We start from the raw sequence: 22,125 nt of genomic DNA, 5'->3' as shown, positions 1-22,125 counted from the left end.
CACAGTGGCACTATCTTTACACGGCATTCTTCTTCCATGTGGCGTCTTTTTTTCTCTATATTGAAAATCCCTTCCTTTTACCCTCGTGCACTCCTGTCCCCCATCGCCTCCTCCTCTTCATCCAGAAGCATATGCAGTCTATTTTTATGCCTTTCCATCAGAGTTCCCTGATTTTCCTGAGACTGAATCCTCAGCCAGATAATGCTTGAAGGAGGCCTGTCCTGTATAGATCCATTAGGTTCTACAGCTCTTTGCAAGGGAAGTGAAGTGTGGGAAATGTGATGTATATGGCCCAGAGGTTGCACAAACGCAGTGTTTTCAGATGACCTTACCTGTGCCTGCGGCCCTAAGCCTCACCGCAGCTACATACATTCACACAAGTACACATGTAGACCAACAGCTGTACATGTGCTGGTGAAAGACCCTCAACTGCTGATCTGCCTGTCAGCACCAAACAGGGTTGCTGTGTTGTTGAAAGTCTGTGTAACAGAAAATCAGAGCTTTCTATTTAAACACATTATACATGTTAGAAAATAATTGCTGAAAACATGTAAAAAGACTGTGAACTATGTAGTACTGAATTGTGGAGTTAGACCATTAAACTGTTTTTCACCGTTTCTGTGTTCAAGATTTTTTGAGCAGGCTTGAAATGGTGGCTCGATGACGTAACGGAGTCATGCTACAATGCCCCCTCCCCTAACACTATATAAAAACTAGAGCGCCTCAGCATCAGCTGGGTGTGTAGTTTGTTTTTTGCTAATGGCAGCATGCAATTCTTTCATTGCAAACTTAGCATTAGCATCCAGGGGGATGTACGCTGCAGTCACAACAGTAGATGTAAACTCTCTGGGCAGATAGAAAGGTCTACACTTAACTATGAGATATTCAAAGTTAGCAGACCAGTGCCTCTCCATAATGGCATTGTCCGTGCACCAAGCTTTGTTAACATAAATGCAATCCTCTGGTCTTACCGGAGTCACTAGCCGTTGTATCTGCCCTGAGGATGATGCACCCCAGTAGCTCAAAGGCACTATCAGGGACAACGCTGTTAAGCCATGTTTCCGCAGTTGCAGTTCATCCATGTTGTTCACCAGAGACATTGGCAAGGAAAATGCTGGGTAGGGATAGCCGATGAGGAGTTAGCCTTAGCTTAGCCCTTAGCTCACCTCTCTTTTGAGGAGCGTTTTTTCCACGATTTTGAAACCTAATTTTATATACTTGGCGACTTTTTCATTCAAAGTGGTTAATAACGTAACACATTTTTCTGTGGTGTGAAAAACTGTTTTACACAGACTTTTAATGACCCCACCTCATCTTTTATAAGCTTTAATAAGAGCAGTTTCATTTGGACAATTTCTTAATTCACTTCATTACTGAATGGTAAAATGACTAGGCAGTGTAAGGGAATAACATTTAAATGCACATTGCCTCTACATAATGGGATGTTAAATGAAAAGATGTGCTACACAGTGAGGTCTCTGGACAAAGAAATAGCCAGTTTCTCACCAGCCAGACATCAGCAGTATCTCTCTGACCACTGAAAAGATTTCTCTATAGGATTATTCTCTCATTGGACAGCCTCAACCTTCAGTCCTCCTCCATACTACTCTCCATGGGGAATCTTAGCACTACCTTTGGATTCAATATTTCTTCACTCTTTTTTAATTAACTTGGATTTTTAATCCTCTTAATCAAATTGCAAGAGCTCTCCATCTCTCTGCTCTGTGCATCCACATGGGAAAACAGTATAAATCCTGTAGAATGACAAAGTTGGTTCATCTGACATAGGTTTCTACTGGATCAAATACTCACAGTGAGTTGATAATTGTGTCTTCTCTTTTTGGCTGTTCCTTGTGACGGAAGCATCAGTTGGGGATGAGTTTTCACCACTGAAATGACTTTATCCCTCTTCTTCGAGGGGAAAAGGGAAAAAAAAAAACATGTCCCAAAAAACCTCCACCCTGTAATATCATAATAGCCACTTTCCCAGCCTGTATTTCTTAAGGCTGTGTGTCCACTGATGCTACTACAGAAGTTGTAATCAGAGACTCATCTTTAAAAGCTCTCCCTGGTGCACTTTAGATTGAGGTCAGTTAAGGCTGTGTGCTGCTGCAATCTGAATCCTCAGTTAAACACATTAGAGATCCGCCCTGCTCCCTCTTACAGATCCAGCTACTGTACGATAAGATAGCAGCATGCTAACTTTGTTTGAACAAAATGTGAGTTTTTGTCTACTGATTTGAACTTAGGGTCCTGGTTAAAAGATTTTAAAGACTTTTCTCTGTTGATGAAATAGAATTATCCTCTCTCATGGTGTTGTGTTGCGACAAAGCAACAACAGTCAGATGTGAATTTGAAGAGATGCTACATGTAACATTTTAAACAATAATATTCAGTATGCTGATATTATTACTGTAAACATATGAGAGTATGTTTGAGGTACTGGTATCGATGGTAGTTTTCTCAGAATTAAGGACACATTTCCCATAAATCTAATTCCTGTCTGTCATAGAGATGTTCCTCCCTGTGCCCCACTCTTCGTCCATGTTTTGCACTTTGTTTTAAAGAGCAAGAAATGTAAGCGTGATAATCCATAGATTATAATTATGCCCTGTTTTAAAACAGTATTCCTTCAAACTGGAAAGCAGTCAAGTATATTTAATGTTAAATTGAACCAAGTGTCATGCACATCAGTGTGAGATGCAGTGAAGAAGCCAGTAGAAGTTGGAACATTTGTCTATGGCATTCAAGACCTTAAGGGTTTGATTCCTGATCCTGTCTCAGTGTTGAGTCTTTGTGTTCATGAAAAATGTTTTATGAGGTGCCGGTTCAACACATGTAAGACATTTCGATTTGAAACTTCTTGTAGGTATGACTGTGAGTGGATTGTTGGCTCTGTGATGGCTTTTCCAGGGTGTTTTTTTTTTTCTCCTACCACTCAATCAATGCTGGGATAAAAACCTTGTCTTGCAGGAAGGAAAAGGAAAAGAAGAGAAAAATATATGTTCATGAATGCTGAGACTTAGAGTGCTGCAGCTGAAAACGCAGGCTTGTGTTCTTCCCTCGCTGTACAGTGTTTAGTTGGTCCAATCAGTATTAGTCCTTTATGTTTTATTACCTGAGCTGCATCTTTTCTTTCTCCACAGGGGTCTAAGAGTTGCACATGATGAGCACCTTTAGAGTCTGAGCAGTATGTGTGACAGTATGTGTGTATGTGTGTGTGTGTGTGTGTGTTTATATAAGTGGATCTTGGGATGTCTTGTTAAGTACTGTATGTGTATTATGCGTGTGTCTGGCTGTTAATGTCCGTATGCTGTGGTTCGTGGTGTCCTCACTGGTCCCTCTCGCTGTCCTCTCTCGTGTATGTGCGCCCTTTCCCCCCCCCACCTTACAGGAGATTTGGATGGCCATTGGTGGGACCATGCATCTTGGCATAGCAGCGAGGCCTCCCCAATGTCTTTGGTGAGACATGTGGAGCCCTGCCTTGACCCCCCCCCCCCTCGCCCCCTTCCTCCCTCCCTCCCTCCTGCCCCTTAACCCCCCATCTCTCTCTCCCTCTCTCTCTCTCTCTCTCTCTCTCCCTCCTCCCCCCATCCCCCACCCTTCTCCCAGAGTCTTTTGTCATTTCATGTTTCCTTCGTTTTATTTACACCTTTGCATGTTGTTTTTCTGTTTTTCTTTCTGTTTTTTATCCCACACCTGTAGGGGACAGTCAAAGGGGAAAAAGAAAAACTATTGAGCAGGCATTTATGTCCGAGCCGACACACACCTTATCTGAGAGGCAAAAGAAAATGGTGCGCTTTGGGGGACACTCATTTGAAGAGGACTTGGCATGGTGTGAACCGCAGGTTAAAGACTCGGGAGTTGATACGTGCAGTAGCACTACCCTAAACGAGGAGCATAGCCATAGTGAGAAGGTACTGAGACAATCTAGCCTGCATTTTGTTATTATTATTTATGACCTACCCATCCAGTCTTTGTTTGCTCTCTGTCACTAAGTGTAAATAGGTGAGATGTTTGTTTTTTGGATTTTATTTGACGTTGTATAAATTGATTTCTCTTGCGATTTCGTTCCTTTTTGTTTTTCGGTTACTTTTGGCTCCACCTTGCTCGGTGTTGCCGAAAAAGTCTTTTGGGGGCACCCTCTTTGCTTGCTACTTGTACTTGCTGTTTTGCTCCCCAAACAGAAACTACACATCTTACAGTAGTTGTATAAGAAGAGCATTGACACACAACCTCTCTGTTTGTCATGGCACACAGGAATGTGGGTCTCTCCTAGTTGCATGCTCGTTCTCCTCCGTATGTTGTGTTCTTGCTCTGCAGCGGTCCTGTTTAGTGCAGTAGGAACACTTTACTCGGGGCCCGTCCCTCTCACTCTGCTGCCCTACCCCACAGCACCCAGTCCAGAGAGAACCTGCCCCCCTGCCCAACTTTCCACTCACTTCTATATCAAAACCCAAATGATTGTAAGCACACAAAGCAGGGAAGATTGGGTTTGTTTTTTCACAAAAAGTTATTTGTTTTTCTTTTTTCCCTTCCACTGCCGCGTCTGTGATTTCACCTTATCTGTGTCTCATGGCTTTGTTCTGTGCTGTCTGTCTTTCATCCTTTTTGATCTTTAAACATGATCTACCTCATTTGTTCTTCTATCACAGATGACCTTTTTTTCCCCCCTTTTTCGCTGTCTGCTTTTCCCTCACCACTCCACTTGATGGTGGTTGTATGTTTGTGTGTAGTGAAGCACTGGACTGAGACTCCGGTCTTCCTGCTCCAGTTTTGACGAGCTGGTTTGAGGAGGAGTGTTGGGGCTGCTTGCTTTTACTCTGCATGGGGCGCTGCATGACGCTCACTCCACCCTCACACTGGCAGGTTCACACAAGCTCTGGAAATTACACTTAAGACTATTGTGAATTTTTGTATTTTGAGTTTTATTTTCCTGTAAAAGTTGTCCATTTTTATTAATACTTTTGTCCATGATCAGCTTTGGGATTTATCTTTTATAACCTAAATAATTGAGCACTGAGTTTGTGTGAACTTTCTTCCCCGAGTGAATAAATACTCCCCCCATGCCCCCTTTCACTATGGACAGTTGTCTTCTTTGATCTAAAGTGATCACCTTCAAGTGGCTGAGTTGTTGAACAAAAGGTGTGCTGTTGCTCTGACCTTGTAGCACCCGGTGACGTGGCAGCCGTCCAAAGATGGGGATCGCCTAATAGGGCGTATTTTGCTCAACAAGCGCATGAAAGATGGAAGTGTGCCTCGAGACTCAGGAGCTCTGCTTGGTCTGAAGGTGAGCTTATTATAGTTCTGTCCACCTCTCTGTTCGTGTCTGTAGGTATTGCGCACGCACAGCCACATCGATACACTTAACATTTCAAACTGTGGCACTGCACCATCACGCTTTCTGCTGCAGCACCACCATTCCACTTCCAAAAATAGGGTGTTAGAAGATGCACATTTAGCATACATGGTGCAAAATATGTTGGAAATACTCTTAAACTGATAGCACCATCATATCTAGGAATTCTGGGAAGACGGGTACAGCTGACCATATGTGTTGGTTATGTCCATTTATGCTAACATGTAATAACTTCTCAGCTGTGAATTGTATTATTTTGTGGCCTCTTTTTGATTTTCTCCCAGGCTTCAAATTATTGGTTACATCATAGTGCTACTCTATTAATATTCATTAGAGATTTGATTAAGATCCTGATGAATATTAATGAGCAGTGTTTGAAATTGAGCTCTACAATTTTCTGAACTCACTCACATTGAACTACTTTAATGAACTGCATTCAGCAGCTCAGAGGAAACAAACCACTCCACAACCATCAGTGTTGTCCCTGCCCAGTTTTGACAATTACAATGTCTTTTTTTTACCACAGTGTTTATGTATCGAATTGTACCATCACAATCCACTACATATTTACATTCTATACTTACCTTATCTCTGATTTATGTGTCATTTGAAGACCATTTCTTATGCTTTTATGTCTGTATAGCCTACTTCTGTCGGTCACGTTCTCATGATTTAAACCTTTGCTCTAAGAAAGTTATTGCAGTCTCTACATTTATAAAGTATACAAAAGACTTTCTGTTGTGGTGGATCCATTTCATTCCATTCTGTTTTCACCAATGCATAAATGTGAGCAATCTGTAGGTGGTGCACACTGGTTAAAGAAAAAAAAAAAAGCTGAACAGCCAAAGTCCAGAGGAGTATGGAGGGCCATGAGGAGAGAGAACAGAGAGTGGCAAGATGGGGAAAAATCATTACTGATTGAATGAGCCTCCTGAAATGGCATGTTTGTGTCTGCTCAGTGCCTCTATGCATTTCTGTCCGCTCAGCAGCAGCCAACCAACTCGGCGATCCAGCCAGTCAGTCCATCAGTCAGGCTGCCAGCCTCGCCCTCTCTGTCCATCTCTCTCTCTTTTCCTCTGAGAGCCTCCCTCTCTGGCTCCTGCCTGTTACATAAAGCCATTTCATTTAGCAGACTTCCCTAAGCTCCTTTGTATGTTGGCATTCAGCTGCCATTAAGAGGGATTTTTATTTGTATGATGCCCATGTAAGCTGAGCAGAGTGGAGTACAGCAGCTCAGGACTGTACAGTACAGCTCTAGCCCACGGGCCAGCACTGTTACAGAACCACAGAGCAGCACCAGAGTGTGTCCCTGGGGAAGAAAGCATAGCCCGGGACATTTTTTTAAAAAAAAAGAGAGATGCACTTTTACCATTGACCCTCTCCTTGTAATGCTTTTATTGAGGATTCATACCTTGTAGGCAAGAGCTAAAGCCTTGAAATTAACAGGATACTTTGAGGGAACAAAAAGTCTACTTCTGATAGCTGCACGTGCTACATCTTCACTGGTTTTGATGGGAGGAGTAGCGGCACATTAATGCTGCTGTAATAATAATACTAACAGAGCAGGTTTACATTTATGTCGATGCTAATCCAGTCACCTCTCTTCTTCTACAGGTGGTGGGAGGCAAGATGACAGAATCTGGTAGACTTTGTGCTTTCATCACTAAAGTGAGGAAAGGAAGTCTAGCAGACACTGTTGGACACCTCAGACCAGGTATTCAAAAACACAAACTTTTATTCAGAATGAAAATGGTGGATTCGGTGGTATTCAACACACTCTAGAAGTGCATAACAATGCGTATTTTCCGCACTGAGGACAGCCACAGACAGTGCTAACATAAAAGATCTTCCAAGACCAAGACCTTCCATGTGATTTACAGTATATTTGGTGTTTTTGCAGGTGACCAGGTGCTGGAGTGGAATGGGAAACTTTTACAAGGAGCCACATTTAAAGAAGTTTACAATATCATACTAGAATCCAAGCCTGAGCCGCAGGTGGAGCTGGTGGTCTCAAGGCCTATAGGGTGAGATCTCACAATCAGTGTCACACACACTATGCTCTGCAAAAGAGAGTTCTGGTGCATCCTTGTAGGTGATTTCTGCTTCCCTAAGACTTGCAACACTGTACAATGTTCATGTTTTATTTCTTACATTTGAAAAAGTATGAACGTTTTGAGCCCACACTGGCTCTTTTGATACCTCTGCACCCGATGAAGAGCAGGTTTGAACTTGAAATATTGAGCGTTTGTTGTTCTTCTGCCAAGCAGCTAAACATAGTGCCTGGTGTGTAACACATACAGTACAGGTTTAAATTGGGAGTCTTTTTTTAACATTAATGGAACTGTTGTGCAGTCAAATGTGTAGGTTTTTCAGGAATTTCAAAATAGCGGTAGATTTGCTGTTTTGGTGGTTTTCTTCCAATTTTCCTATTGTTAAAATTCTCTACTGAGAGAGTATTGTGTTTCGTGTATATTTGTACTCTCTCACTTATCAGGTGTTCCCACATCAGGCTTTGCTCCTCATATTAAAGTTGTTCCACAGTATGTCAAGCCTTTTATTGCTGTTTGGGTTTCTCTGTGGGACGTCTACCCTAGACTGTATATGTAGGGTTGAAAGATATACAGTAGGAACTGTGCTTGCTACATAGTTTGTATAGAATTTTGAACATTTTTATTCATTGTAGTTGTCCTTTTGACACAAAACTGTTTGATATAAACAAGCTTTATATATATACGATGAGATTTTGTTTAGTTTTTTAGCTCAGAAGAAGGCATGCTTCTGCCGAAACATCAGCTCATGGAATAAAGTCTGTGCTGCTAACTCTAACTGTCAATGTGTTTGTGGCTTCTTTGCAGGTTTTTGATGTAATTCAGTAAATCTGACAATTTTTGTTTACATTTCCTTGCAGTAGCAGTTAATGTAGATCTTGCATATGCTAAGCTACAACTAGAAAATGATTATACATCTGATTGCGACTACATCACTTACCTTCAAAATATCTTGTTTCCATTGATAGTTTTGTCTCTGACAGCACTCATGTCTGAAGGCTCATTCATGCCACGTCACTGCCTCTATGACTCACAATAATGCTGAATTGAATTGAACTCTATAATATGGAGGCTTGAAGTGGGAAATGCGAGAGGGAATATAGCTCGTGTTCTCACAGAATGTGTTTGTGAAGGAGCGGTGCCGACTTGTTTATTCAACATCTGTTCCTCCATCCCTCCGGCTGCGGCTCGGGCCCTGTATGGGACGGAACAATGCCGCCCAGCAAAATGAAAGCCTGCCGCCTCGATCGTACTCTCTCCTCCAATTGTTTTCAAAAGGGGAAATTGTGGGGGAAAACAGCGGCACCTTTGCTTTGTCAATTCCTATATCTGACCTGCTTTGTGCTGCCGAGGGAGCTGCTGGGTGAATGAAGACTAATGCGGTGCTTACGGTCATTAAAGCACAGTGTATTCAGCATTAGCTCAAATTGATCCTCTCCATCCCCTCCTTCTCTTCTGTCTCAGACACTCACACTCTATCTGTTTTTTTTTTTTTCTCAGAGATATTCCAAGGATACCAGACAGCACACATGCACAACTGGAATCAAGTGAGTCATGTCAAGATCTTTAGCCTATTTCATTATCCCATTTGATCCAATTAATCAGCCTAGAAACATCAAGTTAAGGAAATATCTGAGAGAATTGCTTCTGTCACTCTGCCTCTCTATATTTCTGTCTCCCTCGTGCCATGCTCTCTTGCTCTCTCCGTGTCCTTCTTCTTGTCTGTAGTACTCTCTCATGTTATCTCATCATGTTACGAAAACCGCAAACTAAAATCGGTTTCTCTCTCTCCTAAATTATCTGCCCATGTCATCTGTGCCCTGACAGGTTCGAGTTCTTTTGAGTCTCAGAAGATGGATCGCCCGTCCATCTCCGTCACGTCCCCCATGAGTCCCAGCATGCTGAGGGACGCCCCCCAGTACCTGTCAGGACAGCTCTCAGTAAGTGACCTCGGAAGGACGAACAGACTACATGTGAAATCCTCTGGAGGAACTGTATTGTTAGATTGTTTTGTCCATTGTTGAGTGAAATGGGTTATGAGAGCTATATCCAAATAATCACATTTTGTAATGTAAAATTTACATTGTGCTTTCATTATGCAACTCAGAATATAAGTTAAATCCTAGTTTAGACTGTCGGTAGGGCTAGCGGGCACAGCTTCGCTCTCTCAGCCTGTTCAGCTGGCCCTTTACCAACCCAGCACAGGATTGTAGATCAGGTTACTGTGTGTGTTGTCCATTATCTAGTATAAAAACCCTCCTGGGGTAAATGGGTAAAGGACTGAATTAAAGCAAGAGATAAATCAACTCTCAAATTTAGGATCCACAAGGGAACTGTAGTTTTAGCATGAGTGTAACACCTTCAGTGTTTTTTTTCTTAAAATATCAATGTTTATGGGAGAAACGTTGGGTTTAAGTGACATTGAGTTTTAAGGCTTTTACCTCAACTAACCTGTGTGGTCCTTAAATTTGACCGTTTTCAAGTATTTTTAGTTTTTGGTGACATGGAAAATGTCACATATAACAGGAAAATGACTGGTTCCAATTTCTGTAGTGGACTGTAGAGTCCTAACACAAATGCACTGTGTCAGCCATTTAAAAATAAGCACTGAATCCTGCGAACCCTTATCTCTCAAAGATGCTTCTATATTTCTATGAAGGAACTGACCTTGAAATCTAAAAACAACTGATAACTCAAACAGTTCAGTTCATTGAATAAACCTTGTAAGCTCTGCAGTGCCTGATGAATAATTCCACACAGTTAAGAACTGTTGGTATGATATTTTTATAGCAGTCTTTAAATTGTGTTTAGGGATAGCAACTGCGCATAACGTCACTGTGACGCAAGCTTTGAGACAGAGGGGAAAAGGTCTAGAGAAGACAGAGATATAATTACAAGCCATTGGTAATTTACTCAAAGCACCCTGTCCAGAACAGGGCAGAGAAGCTCAGGGACAAGTAATCTTAGATAAAGCAGAAAGAAGCAGAGTCACAAAGAAAAAAAAGACTGAACCCTCTGGCCTAAATATCCCATCTAAAACTACAAACTTCAGTTGTTGTATTTAGAGTGTATTGTGAGCTTTTGTTGTTGTTTCGTGGGGTTTTGGTTTTATTGCATTTTCTTTTCTTTTCTTTTCCTTTTTTTTTTTTTTTTGCTGTTTAATTTTGCTTATCCAGAGCCAAAGCCTTAGTAGAAGAACAACGCCTTTTGCCCCTAGGGTCCAGGTAATGGGCCCTGTCTGAAGGGCACAATCTCTATTTGGTCTTTGCTCATTGACTGTTGACTGGCCTTTTTTTCTTTTTCCATACTTTGGAAAATGCATTCTCTGGGAAATGGCAGCTTCAAGTTTCCCTCTCAGTGCAGTGCATTGTGTCATTTTCTTCTATTTGATTTCTTGGTATCACTGTTATGATTAGACGTATTATTACTCATTTTAACCCATTCACATCATTCTGCCTAGGTAGTGCATGCTCAACTAATCTACACACATTTAGGAGACACTCTTCCATTGCTTGATTCCTTCTACTGACTCCAGTAATTGATCCTATCCTGTGTAGTAAATTGTTGGATCTTCACTTTGGCAATGCAGGAGGGTGTCTCCAGGAACTTTTTTAGGACAAAGGACTTGGAGGTTATTTTCTGCTTCAGTGTGACATGAACCCAGGCCTTGATACAGTAACTCTTTAGCCGTACACACATCTACAGTACAGAAGGACTCCTCCACGTGTGAGTTGAAGTGATGAAGGGCTGTTAATTAGCAGATCATGGTTAATGGGTCTGTGGTTCCATGTTGCAGTGAAAAGATACCAAGTTCACCGTCCTTTTTTGGCAACCAAATTGCATTTTCCTTTCCAGACGAGAGTTAACGAATAAGCAAATTGTACCTTCCAAATAACAAACTTCAAACCGAGCAAAGCTTTGAAGCTTTTCCTTCGCTGCAAGGGTCTTTTTTAATCTGTCACCTTTAATATCAGTCTGTCTTTTTTCTGGTTTTTTATTCTTTGACACTGGCTAGAATCATTTTGTGTGAAACGGTACTCTTGATTCAGTTAGCCTGAAGGTTAATACTCCTGCTTGGAAATTTGGATATTTTTCTTGCTGACACTGTTGTTTTGCTTAAGAGTGGCCTCATCAAACTTAATATGGATGTGATGTGTAGTCTCATTAATAGAGAATATGGTTTTTATGCATAGTAGAGCATGCAGATGTCTGTAAAGATATGCACTGTGGGTTTTTTAGATTTAGAGGTGTTTAAACACGTGGTATAGAGTTAGAATTGAGGTGAATAATTTGGTTTTATTATGTGTTTGTTGGTTCATGTTTGCACTCTTGGAAATGTGTGTGTGCTTCAGTCAATTAATTATTAGATTGGGTCACACATTGCAAAGTCACCTATATATTGTTTATTTCAGTATCTTACTTTTGGACTATGTGTATTATCAGACGTATTACGATCATTAATTTTCCAAGGTGATTCTGTTCAGAAATATTTGACCAATTCACAGACAGTACAGTATATTTATATTTGGCTGTATCTGGTATTTTGGTGGGCTACAAGTTTAGTGATTATTTGGTACAATTTGTTTTCCCATAAGCCCCCTGCTGTCTGTTATTAAACCTACTGACTTGTCTTGAATGCCTTCTCTTGCGTTGCTGCATGTCTAGCTGGTAGTTTTAAATGGTGCAGATCCTTTCCATAATCATATTCTTGAAGAAGTATGGACAAAAGCTTAGAAGTTTTATTTTCCTCATTTCATCTACTTTCTTTAAGGCTTCCGTTGGAGTTTTTTCTTCTTCTAAGTGTCTTCTTTTGGAGTCCATACTTCCCTCTAGTGTGAACTGTCTTCGATTCCTCTCCCAACAGCATGATTGATTTCTCCATATCAATGCTCATTGAATATCTGAGACAACATTATTACAGGCAACATCATCACTGATAGACGGTATCATTTCAACTGAGTACACACTGTTAATTTTAGAGCGTGTTGCCTTTAGCATTTCACTTCAGTTCAGTTCAGTTTAAATGACATTCAGACCAGTTGCATTCAGTTCCATTCAATAAACGTTATGCTTCCCTGCAGGGGAAGTTTTTAATTACGTACATAAACACACACATTATAAAACACTTTTACGTAAAAGCAGAAACCACAATGAATGCAGATATACATATATACATTATAGTATAATGTACAGTATGTATATTATTGTTTCTTTGTGTCACATACATCGAAGGATGATCTTTGATCATATTGTATCTTTTTCATATTATTACATAATCATATCATAATAACATTAGTACAGTAAGCCAATCTTTTAATGAATACTTAAGCTCTGATAAATTACCCCGCCAAGCATGTGACCTGATATCACCTTAGCAGGTAGACATTTTTCCTCCTTCTCCCTGAGGGGTAAATACAGGAGAAGACCCTCTACTAAAGTGAACAAAAAAAAAAAGTACTGTAGGTTGAAATGAGATGAGTCTTAAACTCAACGCAAGAAGACACAAATGCACACGTAAAAACATCATTTCTAACTAGATGAAGTTGTCTTCTCCTGCATTATTCCCTCTGTGTGTTTTTACTCCTGTTGGCCCAGATCTCCCTCTCAGCAGTCTGTCTCTGCTCTGCCCCTGTAGGTCAAACTGTGGTATGACAAAGTGGGCCATCAGCTTATCGTCACCATCCTGGGCGCCAAAGACCTGCCACCCAGGGAAGACGGCCGGCCCAGGAACCCTTACGTCAAAATCTACTTCCTCCCTGATAGAAGGTAAGAGTAGTAACAGTTACCATGTGCTTATTTCACCCACCCCACTCATTCAGTGTCATGTCAGACATTATTGTGCATTACAGGGTTATTTGTAAAGAGAAGATTTTTAGGATTTTTTGACATGTGGCATTGTTTTTCACCCTTCAGCACCAGGAAGGGAACGTTATCTGTGGATCTGTCTATTTAAGTTGTTGTTTGTAGTTCAGTGGTGTAGTACTGCAGGAGGTCATTTTCAAAACTTACCACCTAATTCTCACCACACTTCCCAGCATGCCCTGGTGCTGTGCTCTGTGCTGTGTCGTGTTATTGATCTGTTGTATTCGTGGCTCTTCTCCATCATGGTTGTAAATAAAAACAGTTTGAATTATTGTTCCTCCAGCGACAAAAGCAAGAGGAGAACAAAAACGGTAAAGAAATCCTTAGAGCCCAAATGGAACCAGACCTTTATGTATTCGCCGGTGCACCGGCGGGAGTTTCGGGAGCGCATGCTGGAGATCACATTATGGGACCAAGCCAGGGTGAGGGAGGAGGAGAGCGAATTCCTGGGAGAGGTAAGGAAACTAAACCCCACACATCAGGGATCAGGGACACTCACTGACAGACTCTCTGGTATCTCAGATAATCCTCTTGATTGGGGTCAAGCCCTAATAAAACTCTTGGCCATTACGAGGCTTTTGATGGTCCAGTCCTTGTCCAACATGCACAGAAAATGTTGTGTAAATGTATAAGAATGACTACACCTCAGCAAAAGGGGGGTTGTTTTGCATCGATGCTCGGGGTAAGAGCTTTATGAGTACGTGGCACAAGCAGTAAACTAGTATTCAACCATTGGACTGATGTTTTTAAGGTATGCGACCTTACTGTGGCCTTTCTCCTATGGCAGATTTTGATTGAGCTGGAGACGGCTCTTCTGGATGACGAGCCACACTGGTACAAGCTACAGACCCACGATGTGTCCTCCATCCCGCTCCCACGTGCCTCCCCGAACGCACAGCGCAGGCAGCTCCATGGAGATAGTCCAACCCGGCGGCTGCAGAGTATGTAACACCTCTATCACTGGAACATGTCACAAAACCCTGCTGATTTACTGTAATTTACAGTAAAGAACCTCAGTGGCCACCTTGAACAATGAATGAAATATTAGATATACATATGATACAATTTTGGACAGATAGACAAATATTTGCAACAGTGGACTACTAAATCTCAGTAAGCACTATAGCTCTGTCAAGTCTTTATCACTGAATTGTTGTAAGCTTTTTCAGGTTCTCCATAACTATGTTCTTTTTGTTCTATTTATCTGAGGTAAAACCTCACCATCACAATCACAAAAAAGGATGCAGCTAAACACATACAGTTCAAAATCTAAGCTAAACTATAAGTTAAAAAGAAGAGAGGATGTTACGTGATGTAGCTGCATTTTGAAATTTTCTGTGCAATATTACACAGAAAGTAAATAAATGTAGGTACAGATTTCATGAATGGTTCAGATTTATTTAAGTCTATCTTCATTTGGTAGTCATGACCACATATGGAGGACTTTTAGTCACAGAAATTCTACCTCCTCTTCATACTGATCCTGCAGTGTTAGCTAACCAACATAAACCCAGCGTACCGTAAGAAATTTTGGAAAAAATCTGAAATCCTCGTTACACATGTTACATGTGATGCTTAAGCTGTCTGAGTACGTGATTCAAGTTTATATTTTCCAAATGTATAGTCCTTCTAATTTTGGTGTTTGCCTGGACCTCAAGCATTGTTCTGGTCACCGTGCTCTGTCAATCTGGGCTCTGTTGCCAGAAATGACAAGACCAGCAGTTACTAGTGGTCATGTAACTGAAGTCAGTTTACAGTCAATGACTCCAAATCTTTTCAATGAGGTCAGTGAGCAAACTCTGTATAAGTAGTTCTACACTCTGTGAATTTTCTAACTTTCATAGTAATTCGCAAATAGTTCTTACAAATGTAAAATGATTTTCAAGTCATATTGCCCTCTGCTTTTCTATCATTGCTTCAGTTTATTAAGCCTGTAACAGTCACTGTAGTTTATGCATATTGTGTCTCTGTCATCCGTGTCACATCATCCTTACTGCTTCTGCTTTTACAGACAAAGGCTCATATTCATACAACTCAGGTAAAAGCCCCCTGCGCTCCCAGGCAGTGCTGCTCTATGGAGCATCTGAGTGTTCTCCTGTCCTCTTGAAAGATGCATCCTCGTGCCCTGATTCTCTACCCCTTAACCCTCAAGGGTGCATGTTTCTGCTCCCTTACATGGATTTCAGCGTGGTGAGCTGATGTAAATTTTGCATCACTCGTTTGAAATCCACTCAAGGTAGCAGACACGTGTGCGCTCCAGGGAAACAGAGATTTAGGACACAGTGGTCTCTCCCTCTCTGTGTATTTACCTGTTAAATATGTTACAACCCCTATCCTGCAACCCACAACCTGCAAAACTGTACTCGATCCTCATCCTAAAGTGATGTTATAAAAACCCAGACTGCCAGTCCTGGCAGACACACTATAATTTGATTTTGACCACTTGCTTTTCCTCTGTGATGTATATTGTTTATTTTATTTTTTTTAATGCACAAAATACTGTGGGCAAATTTTGCAGCCCATTCTGCTTTGCTTGTGTTTGTGTGTTTTGAATGTGAATATGTTTTTAGAATTGTCATGGGATACAGATGAATCTGTCGCTGGTGTGATACTTTGCTTATTATTCTTAATCTTCCATAACAGTGGTGGTATATTTACTTACAGAATTAAAAAAAAAGAACACATAATTATTCTCTAGAGCTGTATATTCCAAAAATGAAAAAATAGCTCCTTTCATGGCTCTTCTCTCACCACTGTTATATTATTTGACCAGATACTGGTTAACATGCAGTAGATGGCTATACTATAGACTCTTTCACTGTACACCTTCTGCTGGACACTTGAGGCGTGCTCGCTCCCTGCCCCGTCGCCTGCCTGCCCCTCCCTCCTCCCACCCCATGATGATTTTCTGGGCATTTGTGTTAGTGTGAGGTGAAAGAGCTGACAGCTGTAAAAAGTTTGCAGCCAACTGAGATGAGAGGTTGGGAGCGGCACTGCCAGAGTGCAGCACTTGTCATTTCTGAAAAAGCACACGTGTCCAGTTGATTTAAGTTGACTGAACGTTGAAGGCGGGCGGTGTGGGGGTGAGGGGGGGGGGGGTGAGGGGGGGTTGGGCAGGAGTGGGGGTTCATACTTTTCAAAAAGGGGACAGGGAGGGGTGATAAAGCAACTGGGTTGGATAAAGCGAGAGCACTTCTCCCCCACCCCCACCCTCACATGTAAATTGGATGATTGAACACGTCACTTAAAAGTGCCACCATTCAGACAAAGAGAGATCTGCTGTTTTGTTGAAGTCGAGCAGTGAAATGCAGCATTATTTGTTACAGCTGACGCATATTTTCACATATATTATCCGAAACGCTCTCTTGCGGGACTGTTTGTTGTATTTGTGGAGTGCGGGTGACATGAGTTAGAGACTGACAGTATATTCATCGGGTTCACATCTTATTAGATTCCGTTCGAAACCTTCAGTTTAACCAATAAAGATTAGAGTCAGAACAGGGAGGGCATAATACAAAAAAACTGGGTGAATAAATGAATGTGGGAATGAAATTTGACTTTCCCCTCTTCCCCCTCATCTGTCTCCTTCCTGCTCTGCTCATTCAATCCCCCTTTTCCTCTCTCTCTTCCTTCTCTCTTCTGTTTTCCCATCTTTCTCTCTGTCTCTTTATCTCAAAGGATCCCAGAGGATAAGTGACAGTGAGATCTCAGACTACGATTGTGAAGATGGCGTCGGGGTAATAACAGGTAATGTCAGATTAACATGCAGTACAAGAGAGAGAGTCTGGAGGAAAAGTAACAACCAATTTCTAATTTGTAATTTTTTCATTGTACCTGGCTAACCTCCTACATGGAACTATCTGTCAAACGCAACCTAGGCCCAAACAGCTTACATATACCATTATATATCATATTAACAGGGTAAAAATGCTGCAGCCTTTTAGCAGCAGCAGCAGCACAGAAAGGCAGCAGTGAGCTTATTTCTGCCCCTGCACCGCTAGTTGCTGTTCTGATGTGCTCGCCGAGGCTCCAGCAGCACGCCCACGCTGCACATCAGAAAATGAGAGGCTGAGCTGTTACAGAGAAAAAGACAGAAAGAAAGACTGAAAAGTACTTGAAATTTGCCCACATAAAATATCAACCTTGAGGAAAATGATGCTAGAATACTGTAGGTAGCAAAACCATTAAAAAAAAAAGAGGCTTGCTTTAGTTTTTTCACGCAAGAGGTAGCGTTGGCAAGCAGTAGACATCTCTTTTAATAAATATCATCCCTGTTTTTTCTTTCACATAATGTTGTGTTTTGAGACCAACAAAACCACAGAAAATGTGCAGGCCTTATTTGCAGGAAATCTGTTAGTAAATTACAGGATGGAGACAGCAGCCTGCACTGTCGGTTTAGCACATGGTAATGTTTCACATCCCTATTAGCGAATCCAGGCCACAGAGAGGAAGAGAGGCGAAGAAATGCATCGGAGAGAGAAGAGAATAGATACAGTTACTGTAGCAAACTGGCTGTCAGACAGACAGACAGAGAGGGGAAGAGCATCAGCCTGAGCTTGCCGATGATACCGTAGCTGAGGGAAATCCTCCTCCAAGCCTCTTTAACATTCTCATCAGCCCCTCACTGCCTCACCATGCCAGTCCCCTTCACTTCATTCACAGTGAAGGGAATACCCCTTCTCTCAGCTCTGGTCTCACACCCTCCTCTTTACTCAGGCTATACCACATCGCCGCTTATCCTGCGGTCTTTGCATTAAATTGCTGACACTATTACTTTCAAATGGGGGAAGAAAAACATTTTTTTTCTGCCAGGTTTCTAATTGTCTAGTGGATGAATTGTACATGAGTAATTACTGCATAGGTTGAGCTCATGTCTTTCGAAATAGGCTTTTTTTTTTTTAAAAATGCAGGCACATTTTAGATGTGAACACTCCTCATTTTTTAATTTTCATAGTACATTTAATATCGCTTTGACCCTCAGTACTGTTCTCTACTTCTGCACAGAGGCAGCCCACTCCTCTTGTTAAATCCTACTAATTGTCAGTGATTTTATATGTGCTTAACAGGCAGGCAGGCTTTACTCATGAGTGAAGCAGCACGTCAAGAGGAAGAATAGATTTAATTTGGCTCTGCATGGAAGTTGATTGCTCCTCTGCAGGAAGCTCTGTGTTGGGGCTGCTGTTTAGAAACGGCAGATGTTTTCACTGTAAAATCTAATATGAACCACAACGAAGCAGATAAGGTTTCATTTTTTGTTGTTTCTAGTATTTCTTTAAAAACTGTAAGCGAACAGCAGAGGTGCAGTGTGGCAATATGCCATTTAGATGATCAGCATTCTACCAGCATACACTGGCCATTGTCAGTGCCATGTTCTTGCACTTATAATCAGGATGGATCATTTAATGTGAAATGTTTTAATAGATTTATTCCATCTATTATGCACAGCTCGCTCCCATCAAAAAGAAGATCTTATTGTATTAATATGTCAGACTTCCTTAAGTGAAGGTCAACATTTCTTTATCATTACTTCCAATTATTCCCACCTTTCCTTCTATTCCAACTTTTGATTCAGGGTTTTCTTTAACTAATTTTAATGTGCTATACACTCTATTGAATATCAATCAACTTTAATAGTGCTAAGCATTGACCTTAACCATGGCTGCTAGCAATGTCTGATTATCGGTTAATGAACTCTTTCAAGTTCAATGGACTAATCAGTCTTGCAGAGAAAATTCATTATAATGTTTCTAATTTTTTTAAAAGGCTATTTTCATGTTTAATGCACAATCTTAACACAGTGAATGAATTTCACCTATACTGAAACCCAGCCCTCATTTTTGGAATATAGAAACTCAGCATAATGAAAATAGAACATCTATCACCTGTGCAGACGGCATTTAACATTTAGTATAACTTTGAGAAAGTTCGGTCTGTTATTACTGGTTGTGGTTAAACTGGTTCAGCGTCATTAGCAGTCATCATTTTTCATTAACCAAAACTGCAGATTTACCGTTTCCCTCACTCAAACATACAGAGAATCCACATCGAGGTGTTAGAAAGTCGAACTAATACAAAATGTAGTCAATTGCTGTATTTGTCTCGTAATTGAAGTCTACTTCTACAGTATCTGTGGTATCAGAATATTAATAAGAAACCATCTGTTGGTGTCTTCACAGACTACCGGCCAAATGGCAGAGACTTCCAGAGCTCCACGTTGTCTGTCCCTGAGCAGGTGATGTCATCTAACCACTGCTCCCGGTCAGCTGATATAAACCGAGCGCGTTCACGCTCCCCCAGCGTTCCCCCACCCTCCAGGTAACTAACACTCAGTACAACACCGGGTTGACCCTTGTTTTCTGGGTGCAGTTCTTTGTTTTTTATATTTTTTTCTTTTTCTAGGTGTTTATTATGACTTTGTCCTTTATGTGATAATCATGTGTATAATATCATTTTTTGTAATTTATCATATGTCGATAGAGAATGCCTTACTTTCCATGCTCAGGGATCCTCAAAATTGTGATAGATGCAGAGTAATTTAGAAGCGTAGTTGAAATGAATACTACTTCAGGTTACTCTGGAAAATGGGAATTTGAAATTAGGTTGTAACACATACGTGAGCTGCAGTATTTCTCACACTTAAACATGAGGCGATGTGTCTCCTGGCCAGTAGGGGGCAGTGTGCGATGTCTAAACTACATGAGGGGTGATCCAGTTCACTTCTGTCACACAGCAGAAGTCTGGACCCCGCCTTTGACCGTAGGCCTTCTCAGTACAGCCTCCCCACTAGAGTGGACCGCCACAGTGTGTCCGAAGAACACTACTCACCTGACAGGTACACTCCAGCTTACACTTGTGTACAGCAGATGCATGCACATATGCGGTCATGCATGAACAAATGCTGACAAGCACAAGTGGGGGCTGATGAGTGGACATGCAGAGAGGTGTTTACGCACGCATACACTTAAACGCACCATGCCGTTTGCCTTAAGCTCTCTGGAAACTGATCTTGTGTGTGAGTGCTTTCATCTGTGTGATGTTTCAGCTTTTAAAAAGCAACTTTCTCCATTCCTTCCAATGTTTGACAATTCAGCCAATCATAGGATTACTCCAAACTTACAAAATAACAATGTTTATTATAGCAGCGAATAATGAATATGTGTGCAAGACTACCCTGCTTCAGTGACAGTTAGTTTTTCTCATCTTCAGGAGGCTGAAATTATTCAGGAAACATTTGGAGCCAACCCTGCAAATGCTGAGTACAGTAAACAGTATTTGCATCTATATCACTATCTTTATGGAAGGGGTGGTCAAGGGGAAGTGGTCAGTTATCCTCCCTCAGCACTTATTTTCTGTGAGGGTTGGAAAATGTTGCTCCAAGAGTCCAATCATATCCTTGGCACTGCCAGGCCGCAGCTACTTCCCCCCCCCCCTCCGTCCAATTAACTTTATTTGATATTTCTGAGGCTCGGCCTAAATCAGTGTCAGACGCAGAAAATGCACTTATCTAAATTGTCTGGGACGGTGCTCACTTGAGTGTATTTCAGCTGCTTTAATTAACAGCGTCCGGTTATTTATTGAAAACAGTTGAAAATGACACAGGAAATGAGTCATGGAGAATTTGGATTTGTCCCAGAACTCCTACGATATTAAAAAAAACCTCCTCTGGAATTTTTAAAGCTTCTCATGAGTCTTGTATTTTGTTTAAAACTTGTGTCATTTTTACCATATATGGGATATATATACGTTTTGAAATGTTCATCAATTTGTATTCATGTAATGTGCATGGTGTTAATTTGTTTTTATCATCCAGTAGAAATGGAGCCAAGCAGGTTTAGGTGTTTGGACTGTGCTGTTCTGTTATTTCCTCCGTGAATGTTGCTAGTGTGTTGGTTGTACCACTTTCATCTGTCTGTGTGGTAAAGCTGAGGAAGACATCTTCTCACCATCCCACAGTATTTCTCAACCTCTCTTATCTTCCTCGCCTGTTTTTCCTCTTTGAAATTGTTACATCAACCTTTCCTATGAGCCTTCTCAGCCTCTTTACATCCTATTTCTTTGAGGAATCTCTCGTTCTCTCTCCTTCAGTTTCCTCACCCCTCCATCTGTCTGCCTATGATTCTGTCTCCAGTCCTCTCTCTCTCTCTCTCTCTCTCTCTGTCTCCTGTCTTCCTCCTGCTCTTCCTCCTCCTCCGCTTCTTCCTCGGCACCATCTCAGATCCATCTCTGTCTTCTCTCTTCCCTCCATGTGGTTGCAGCCATTTTCTCACCCTACCTCGAACCAGACATACTCAGCCTATTGATGATCCTCAAAAGGACCCCAGGTAGACTTTTACCTGAGCTTGCATGAAGCCCCATCTCTGCACCTCCATTTTCCAACCCAACACTCCCCCAACTACAACCCACAGCCCTTTTTCTTTTTTTCATCCATTTTTCTGGGTGTTCAATACATGGCACTGACACTATGGCATGTTTTCTGTCACTGTAGTCAATGTCGAGTGACTATGACTAGTATGACACTTAAATTGCATGAAGTCCACTAAGCCTAACAGTGAATTAATGGAGCCAACTACTACACAAAATGGGTTTTGTGGATACACTTCATGTTACCTGGCTTTTATCAGTGCCATCAGTGTTGTGTTGTAGTGTTAAAGTATATATTTCTTCAGCAAAAGATTAAATATATACATAGTGGGTGCTACTTTACAGTAGTACAGTACATAGAAAAGAAAAGAGTGACTCTGTGGCCATACACTTCATCCATCGAGTATCAGCATTGCTTTCCTCTCGCTTTTCATCATCTCTAGTCATTATCATATAAACATTCTTCTCATTTTGCTCCCGAAACGTACCCTGCGA

General features: G+C 41.3%; 1 protein-coding gene across 10 annotated transcripts in view; it reads left to right on the top strand.

Moving 5' to 3' along the window:
- The window catches only part of rims2a (regulating synaptic membrane exocytosis 2a), a 149,747-nt gene that overhangs the window by 78,787 nt on the left and 48,835 nt on the right, over window positions 1-22,125 (top strand). For 3 of the 10 annotated variants that reach the window (XM_044359014.1, XM_044359011.1, XM_044359018.1), the window contains exons 7-19: window positions 3,706-3,917; window positions 5,171-5,290; window positions 6,974-7,073; window positions 7,260-7,383; window positions 8,908-8,954; window positions 9,235-9,347; window positions 10,584-10,631; window positions 13,043-13,173; window positions 13,532-13,724; window positions 14,057-14,210; window positions 15,281-15,307; window positions 16,948-17,016; window positions 19,446-19,584. In XM_044359014.1, the coding sequence (XP_044214949.1) occupies window positions 3,706-3,917; window positions 5,171-5,290; window positions 6,974-7,073; window positions 7,260-7,383; window positions 8,908-8,954; window positions 9,235-9,347; window positions 10,584-10,631; window positions 13,043-13,173; window positions 13,532-13,724; window positions 14,057-14,210; window positions 15,281-15,307; window positions 16,948-17,016; window positions 19,446-19,584 (1,477 nt within the window). Of the gene's footprint in view, window positions 1-3,394; window positions 3,463-3,705; window positions 3,918-5,170; window positions 5,291-6,973; window positions 7,074-7,259; window positions 7,384-8,907; window positions 8,955-9,234; window positions 9,348-10,583; window positions 10,632-13,042; window positions 13,174-13,531; window positions 13,725-14,056; window positions 14,211-15,280; window positions 15,308-16,947; window positions 17,017-19,445; window positions 19,585-22,125 lie in introns of all 10 variants that reach the window. The other 7 variants (XM_044359012.1, XM_044359017.1, XM_044359015.1 and 4 more) reach the window with 7 other exon arrangements.

This window comes from Thunnus albacares, chromosome 8 (assembly GCF_914725855.1).
Source record: "Thunnus albacares chromosome 8, fThuAlb1.1, whole genome shotgun sequence".
Lineage (NCBI taxonomy): Eukaryota > Metazoa > Chordata > Actinopteri > Scombriformes > Scombridae > Thunnus > Thunnus albacares.
This window is presented reverse-complemented; position numbering and strand designations above follow the sequence as displayed.